Below are 8,257 nucleotides of genomic sequence, written 5' to 3'. Positions count from 1 at the left end.
TTCCCTTTCTCTCTCTCTCTCTCGTCAAATAAAGAAAAAAAAATAACAATAACAAACGGAAATAAATAAATAAGTAATTCTAAAAAGAAAATTTTCTGGTTTGTATTGTTTAAACTTTCCTAATACCATAGAATGAATTAAACCTTATCTTTTCAGAGGAACAAATACTAATGAAAGAGAAAATAACTTTACATTGTGGGATCTTCAAAGCCTACATTCCTTAGGCTCTTTTTTTAAAATTTCAATTTCTTTTATACATTCAATCACATGTCACTTAGCTTGCAAAGTGAATATTCCAACATGTATACTATACACATTATCTTCAACAGATAATAACCTATTTCTTTGTCCCATAAATGCCTTACTTCTCTGTTTTTCTCCTTAATGCCCTTCCTCAGACTCCCATTAGGCTCTTATAAGAAAACAGGTTGGGCCGGCCTATGGTCTGCTGGTTGAAGGAGGTGGATCCCACATGGCTGACCACCTAAGTCTCAGATGTGGGGCTTGAGAAACATGCCTTGCAATGCATGTGTGCTTGCATGCCCAAAATTCTGAAAGGAGGGAGAAATAGAGAGGAGACTGCATTGTGACCATGCCCCATGGGGAGTGCTTTCTTCCTCTCCTTCTCTGGAAAACATATGTACCCTCTGGTGAAATTTTTAAAAAGTAAAAATAGGAAAACTACTCTTGAAAACAGCATCAGATCAGATACTAAGAAAAACACAGACTTTCAATTTCATGGTCTCTGAGAATGGTGGCACTGTAGCATTGACAATAAATATATGTGTACCTTGTTAGTACTAGCACATTTTGAGTGCTGCACATTACTTATAACCTTGTTTTTTGTGGTACAAGATTTTTTTTTTTTTGAGAGGTTTTTGCTATAGGGTGTGTGTGCTCGCCAGGCAGACAGAGATAAACAGAGAGACAGAAAGCGAGAAATCACCTCCCCAGAGGGGATGGCCACGCCGCAATCTCTTCTCCTCCACTCTCCTATTGGGATCTTGGGCACAAACAATTTAACAATGCACTTATTTTTTTTTTTTTTGAGAGGTTTTTTTTTTTTTTCACTATAGGGCGCATGCGCTCGCCAGACAGACAGAGAGAGACATAGAGACAGAAAGCGAAAAACCCCCCCCCAGGGGAGATGGTCACGCCGCAATCCCTTCTCCTCCATTCTCCTCCCAGGATCTTGGGCACGCACGCACACGCGCCCAGCATGAGTTTTAAGCCACCGGGTCTGGGACGCAAACCGCGGTCGACTACGTGGGAGTCCAGCAACATAGCCATTACGCTAACTGCTGGTGCCTGAAATCTTTTTTTAATACAGTATCATTTTGTTCTAGATTAACAAACAGTCAGCTGGTTAAAGAAAAAGCAGAATTAATCCATCAATTAGAAGCTAATAAGGACCAAAGTGGAGCAGAAAGCACCGTACCTGGTAATGTATTTTATAAAACATGCTACCAATCCCCAAGTTCTTGAATTTGGATTTGCCTTTTGTTTGTTCAGATTTCTGGTAGTTGTCTTCCTATAAAATTAAATCCCTCATATGAAGCTTTAGAACAGTTTTCTCTCTGTGCTACAATATAAAGAATATTTCACAGAACTTCTGTTTTTTCTGTTGTTGTTGTTTTTTGTTTGTTTGTTTTGGCGTAGGGCACACACACTTGCCGGAGAGGAGATGAGACACAGAGAGAGGGAAAGTGAGAAGTCACCCTCCAGGGAGTATGGCCACACCGCAATCCCTCCTCCTCCCTTTTCTTTTCTCTTAGGCAGGCATACACACAGGCCTGGCATGATTTTCAAGCCACTGGATCTGGGATTCTAAGGATCACTGGCCATGTGAAAACCCTAACCACCACGCCACCTGCTGGCCCCCTCATGGATCCTTTTGAGTTGTTTATGCTGTGGAATATCAAGTTTTTTCCTCCTTGTTGAGGATCTGAATGTTGAAGATTTAATCACAATACAATGTCAAGCAGTAAATAGTAGGTCTATTGCATCCCATTTCTAAATATAGGCCCTTTTAATCCTTTTGAACATTCTCTTCCTAATGTTAATTACTGTTTTGTTAATTTTAAAAGTACAAGTAGGTAAATATTGCTTACATTTTTTTTCCTTTTATGAATTAGTTTGTCCTGTTTTCATTCTTATTAAGATGTGAATACTAATCATTCCCTTATTTCTGTGAACATTCATGATACATATACATAAAATATGTATATACATTCCCAGAGTATTCAATCCTCATTTTTAACCATTCCCAAGGTCATTACAACAGGGAGTGGCAGAGGAAAGGTTGATTTCTAAATCTTGAAATTCTAAAGCCTCTTGCCTTTTTCTGCTCTTAACCACTTGTCAATGGTCTCTCTCAGTAGTTGAAGTACATACTAGGTCTTTGGAAAAATCATGATATATTTTTCCATGTTTTTCCTTGCAAAAATATGTCATTACTTTCCTGACAACCTAATACATCTTTCACCCTGTAGGCCTAATAGAACCCAGTGTGGTGTATATTAAACTAAACACAGTACCAAAGACCTTTATCTCCTGTGTGAAGGAGATAAAGACACCTGTCATATTTAAAAATTGTTTAGGCTAAAAAAGCAAACTGTTTTGGAAATTCAAAATCACCGCATAAGTGATCTTTAGATAATTTTTGGGAAATGCTATAGATAATACTTTTTCCTGCATTCTCACTGATTAAAAGTGATCTCTGGGGCCAGCAGGTGCTATGGAGGTTAAGGTGCTAGATCCCACGTGGTTGGCTGTGGTCCCAAACCAGGCAGCTTGAAAATGACAGTGTGGGGAACCAGCAGTTAGCGTAATGGCTATGTTGCTGAACTCCCACGTAGTCTACCGCAGTTCGCGTCCCAGACCAGGTGGCTTAAAACTCATGCTGGGTGCGTGTGCGTGCGTGCCCAAAATCCCGAGAGAATGGAGGAGAAGGGATTGTGGCGTGACCATCCCCTCTGGGGGGTGATTTCTCACTTTCTGTCTCTTTGTTGCTCTCTGTCTGGCGAGTGCATGCACCCTATAGCGAAAATCTCTCCAAAAGAAAAAAAGAAAATGAGTGTGTGTATGTATGCCCAAAATCCCAAGAGGAGACTGGAGAAGGGACTGCAGTGTGGCCATCCCCCCGGGGGATGATTTCTCACTTCTTCATCTCTGGCTAGCACATGCACCCTATACAAAAAAAAAGAAGACAGTGATCGGAATATAGCATTCCACTGATTAAGAATCACTTCTAAAAATTCATTAGCACTGGGACCAGCAGGTGGTGTGGTGGTTGAGGCACTGGACACTCCCAAATGGCCGACCAGGGTTTGAGTCCTGAATCTGGTGGCTTGCTTTCTCACTTCCTTTCTCTCTCACTCTCACCCTCTGTCTCTCTCTGGTCAGATTAAAATAAATAAATAAAATAAATGAATGACTCAATAAAATAAATAATTATTTTTAAAAAATCATTAGCACTTTCTGCAAAAGTAAGGGAAGCTTTAGAAAGGATGTTTTTCAGAGGAAGATGAGTTCTGCTGATTGGAATCCCATAAGGAATTATTTTTCTCTCATCTGTCTCCAAGTTGTAATACTTAGGAGGCCATTCCAGAGGTACTGTACTAGAATATGTTTATTGTGCCCAATTTTGAAAATCTGTTTGCTGCCCATTTCCTCAACATTTAGCCCTTAAAAAATTTAATCTTCAGTGGCTACAAAAATATATGACATTTTATGTAGTGTTTAAAGGGCAGATACATTTAACAAAAATGTCAATAAAGCAAAAACTTTGTCTGGGACCAGCAGTTAGCATAATGGTTATGTCGCTGGACTCTCATGTAGTCAACCATGGTTTGCGTCCTGGACCCGGTGGCTTAAAACTCACGCCAGGTGCATGTGCATGTGTGCCCAAGATCCTGAGAGGAGAATGGAGGAGAAGGGATTGCGGCGTGGCCATCCCACTTGGGAGGAGATTTCTCGCTTTCTGTCTCTCTCTCTCTCTGTCTGGCGAGCGCATGTGCCCTATAGCAAAAAAAAACCCTCAAAAAAAAAAAACAAAAACAAAACTGTTTTATTCTCATTGTAAAATTGGAGTTAACTCTAGGGGGAAATCCCAGTAAATTAAAACCTTTATACTATGATGAGGGGATGTAAAAAACAACAACAAAAAACTCTGGAAAAATGAGGGAGAAAATTTAAAAAAAAATTTGAAATCCAAGCATACTATTTTCATAGTACACATTTTCCATGGACTTATTCAATTCTCATTTGTGAGCTTTCTTTTACAAGGTATTAGGGCCTACATCTTCTTTATCTCTGTGTTACACACCCTGCCAGGTACATGTTTTGCACACAGTAACTGTACCATAAACAGTGATCTACGTGGAAGAGCCAGTACTATCTATGTTGGATAACAGGAGCATTTGGCAAGCTTGTAATTGTAGCCCCTTACCTGTTTACTTTTCTTCTGTAGTATTTTTAGTATTCAATAAGTGTTCCTGGTTCTGTGATTTTCTTCTGGAAAATAACTTTTTTACACGTAAAAAGTGAACCTGACTGTACACATCTAGTATCCAGCAAATGTCTTTTTGGTCTGCAATGGACTGAAAGCACTGCTAGAGACAGCATATAGCATTCACAGCCTGGAAAATCTTTCAGCCATAAAATGTATTCCCTAGGCTTTAGATCTCTTATATTTTCCGTTTATTCTCTAAAGTCTGTCTTGTCTTAAACTTACTCAGATAGGAAGAAGCTGAGTCTGAGTCTACATTTTTATAACTTTCTTAGCAGATCCAGATCAACTTAAGGAAAAAGTAGAAGACCTAGAGACACAGCTCAAAACATCAGATCTAGAAAAGCAGCATTTGAAGGTAACTAAGTGTTTAATTATATCTAATTATAGTAATACAAATGTTTTGTGAAAATGGCTGTTGAAAACTTTTTATGATCATCATCTTTGAGCTTTACGTATGTATTATAAAAACCCTCAGAATTACTTATATTTGATCTTGATAATACAGAGTTCATTATGCTTATGTTAAAAATATTGCTTAAACAAGCACTAACAAAAATTTCAGACAAACAAAGGATTAAAGAGTAAATTTTATTTTTTAACTTGTAACAAATATAGCTCATTATTTTAAAAAAATGTTCTTATTTTAAGTAGTGGCTCACATTGGTAACAGCATCTTTTAATATCTTTTTAAATTGTTTTCAGGAATCCTCTCTTAAAGTTATAGTCCCATTAAGAAAATATTTGCTGTGTTTTACATTTTTTAAGACTGTAAACAGAACAAAAAGGCATGAATATGAAAATTAGCTAGTGACCAATGGCCATTCTAAACAGGCATTAAAACTCAGATTCTATTTTCACCAAATGCCTAAAAGCATAGTAAAAGTCCAGGGTTTCCCTGATAATAAATATATTTCTAAAAGTTGATTATTCCTCAATAAAACTTGGATTTTTTTGAAAAGAAAAAAATAAATGAGGCCCTATACCCACTTCCACCTGGTGATGGAGTTCTGCTGTGCACACTCAGCTTTCTGGCTTGATGGGGCAGATAACATCTAGTTCATTTCTCACTTTCTGTCTCTCTGTCTCTGTCTGGTGAGCACATGCGCCCTAGAGCAAAAACCTCTCCAAAAAAAAAAAAAAAAAAAAAAAAAAACTTAGCCAGAATATCTTTAATGTTGTGAACAGCAAATTTTTTTTTAAATTTTCCTCATTGAGAGTATCTCATATACTTTCATAGAAAGATTAAATCCTACCATAATGTAAGATTTACTAAGTTTTAGTCAGAGACTAGAACATAAGTTACAGAATAATTTAATTGGACAGTTACCAAGTTAGTTATTCATACTGTACAGTAAAAACTAATTAACAAAATCTTAAGAAAGGATTTCTGCCTTTATATGTATATTTGATCTTTCAGTTTACTTTGATTTTCATGCTTATAATTAAATTTCTTTAGATCAAACCTAAAATGTATTATATTCATATATGCAGCTTTTAAAGATAATATGTTTCTATTAGGAGGAAATAAAAAAGTTGAAAAAAGAACTGGAAAGTTTTGATCCTTCGTTTTTTGAAGAAATCGAAGATTTGAAGTATAATTACAAGGAAGAAGTTAAAAAAAATATTCTCTTAGAAGAGAAGCTCAAAAAACTTTCTGAACAATTGGGAGTTGAATTAACTAGTCCTACTGCTGCTTCTGAACAGTCTGAGGATGAAGAAGAAAGTCTTGTGAATTTCCCCATTTATTAAAGGCCAGCTATTATGTAATTTTACTTAAGTATTTAATTTTATATGTTAAAATTCCATCTGGAATGACAAGTCTCTGAACTAAGGAATTTCCTTCTGAGTATCTTGTACCTTTACCTAAATTAGAATTTTCATTAAATAAAATGATATGAAAGTTTTAAATTATTAGAAATATATATTTTTGAAGACTTTTAAAATAAGTTGTGGCCACCAAATAAACAAGTAATGGTGAATATCTCTACATTCATGTTTTCAGTTTTTTAAATAGTGTGAGAGTAAACTTTAACAATTTTAATATTTAAAGTTGTTTTATATGTACTCGTATACTTATTTATATACATTTTAAGATTCTCAAATCTTATTTATATATACAGGTTGAGATTAAGCCACATATTTTGCTTAAAATTAAATTAAGCTTGAACTATTTAATTTTGAAAAAATTGTTAGTTTAATTGTTCTTTTTAAATTACCATCTAGTTATAATGGACAGAATCCAACCTTTGTACAAGCTTAGGAGCTTACTGTTGCTTACATTTGTATGTCCAGTGGTTAAAATTAATTTGCTGAAAATAAAACTATGAGTAGCTATTTGCAACTGACAAATTAATTTCTTGAAATGCTATTAGATACATTGATATGTTTTACAATGAACAACTTGAGATATTTTTACCTTTTTAAACATTGCAGGATATTTGAGATTCAAATATAACAATAACAAAGCTAATTTTAATTGCATTTCCACTTTATACATCCAGCATTATATCTTTTAGCCTACCAAATTTCTGATTATCTATTTTTGAAAAATGATAAAATAGACACTTAGTATCAAAGGTATAATCATATTTGTTCAGGTTCATGTTGATAATAACTGGCTTTGAATTCATGTAAGTATCTGAAATTGGCCAGCATAAACCAAGATGATGCCGATGGACCTGCAAAGAGAAGAAGGGGTATTATTAGTTTTAGCCTATAGATATTATCTGCATACATTCAAAAATATTTGAGTGCCTACTATCTGCCAGGCACGGTGTAAGGCTCCACTTTATCTTACCCTGTTTTTTTTTTTCCATAGCTGTTCTCCTCCTGACTTAATACATACTTTCTTGTTTATTGTCTATCTTCCTCAATAGGATCTGAGCTTCATGAAGGCAAGATACTGTTTTGTTGACTCTGTATTGCCAGCACCTGGAAACATGCCAGGAACATAATCAAGCGCTCCAGAAAACTTTAGTGAATAAAAGTGTCTGGTACTGAGAATAAAAGCTAGCTATCTAAAAAATGTAGGCAGAAAGGCTTCTAAATCAAAGGGAAGGTAATATGTTCTATATGGCGTTTTTTGCACTAATTGCACTTAGTTAAATGTGGTAAGAACAAACACAATGTACGGTAGGGAGCTGGGAGTGGAGAATAGTTCTAGAAAGTTACATGGACAAGACCGTGAAAAATCTTAATGTAATTGAACAGTTTTATCCAGAAGTATCATTTATTTGTGAAAAATGGAAAGGATAGGAATAAGACTAAAAGAAGTTGTTCAAGAGAGTGATCTAATAATTTAAGCATGAATCTTAGTGTTCATTAAAATTAACAGTCAACTGGTTAGAAAGAAGTATACAGATTCAGGACCAGCAGTTGGTATAATGGCTATATTGCTGGTCTCCCATGTAGTCGACCGCAGTTCGAGTCCTGGACCCAGTGGCTTAAACTCATGCTGGCACGTGTGCATGCATGCCCAAGATCCTGAGAGGAAAATGGAGAAGGGATTGTGGCATGGCCATCCCCGCCCCCCCATAGCAAAAACCTCTCTAAAAGAAAGTAGTGCACAGATTCAATAGATTAGGCTCTTTCTTAAAGAGCTGGTAACTGGATATACAAAGTAATGGAAAAAAGAGTTTAAAATAGTACTACAGGGGCCAGCAGGTGGCATGGTGGTTAAGGACGCTGGACTCCCACATGGCCGACCACTGTTGAAGTCCTGGACTTGGCGGCTTACTTTCTAAC

The 8,257-nt window shown here is 36.2% G+C and overlaps 2 protein-coding genes across 5 annotated transcripts in view; one reads left to right on the top strand and one right to left on the bottom strand.

Annotated features, from left to right (window-relative positions):
• CEP290 (centrosomal protein 290) overlaps nucleotides 1-6,285 on the top strand; it is an 86,959-nt gene extending 80,674 nt beyond the window's left edge. For 2 of the 3 annotated variants that reach the window (XM_027774314.1, XM_027774312.1), the window contains 3 exons: nucleotides 1,347-1,441; nucleotides 4,789-4,868; nucleotides 6,032-6,285. In XM_027774314.1, coding sequence (XP_027630115.1) covers nucleotides 1,347-1,441; nucleotides 4,789-4,868; nucleotides 6,032-6,262 — 406 coding nt within the window. In that variant the 3' untranslated portion in view covers nucleotides 6,263-6,285. Of the gene's footprint in view, nucleotides 1-1,346; nucleotides 1,442-4,785; nucleotides 4,869-6,031 lie in introns of all 3 variants that reach the window. The other variant, XM_027774313.1, reaches the window with a different exon arrangement.
• A 71-nt stretch (nucleotides 6,286-6,356) lies between these two features.
• RLIG1 (RNA 5'-phosphate and 3'-OH ligase 1) overlaps nucleotides 6,357-8,257 on the bottom strand; it is an 11,517-nt gene continuing 9,616 nt past the window's right edge. Inside the window, exon 7 of one of the 2 annotated variants that reach the window (XM_027774322.1) lies at nucleotides 6,357-7,191. In XM_027774322.1, coding sequence (XP_027630123.1) covers nucleotides 7,003-7,191 — 189 coding nt within the window. In that variant the 3' untranslated portion in view covers nucleotides 6,357-7,002. Of the gene's footprint in view, nucleotides 7,192-7,309; nucleotides 7,445-8,257 lie in introns of those variants that run through there. The other variant, XM_027774323.1, reaches the window with a different exon arrangement.

Source organism: Tupaia chinensis, unplaced genomic scaffold (genome assembly GCF_000334495.1).
Source record: "Tupaia chinensis unplaced genomic scaffold, TupChi_1.0 Scaffold000423_1, whole genome shotgun sequence".
Classification (NCBI taxonomy): Eukaryota; Metazoa; Chordata; class Mammalia; order Scandentia; family Tupaiidae; genus Tupaia; species Tupaia belangeri.
The sequence above is the reverse complement of the archived record's forward strand: the minus strand, read 5'-3'. Positions and strand labels throughout refer to the sequence as shown.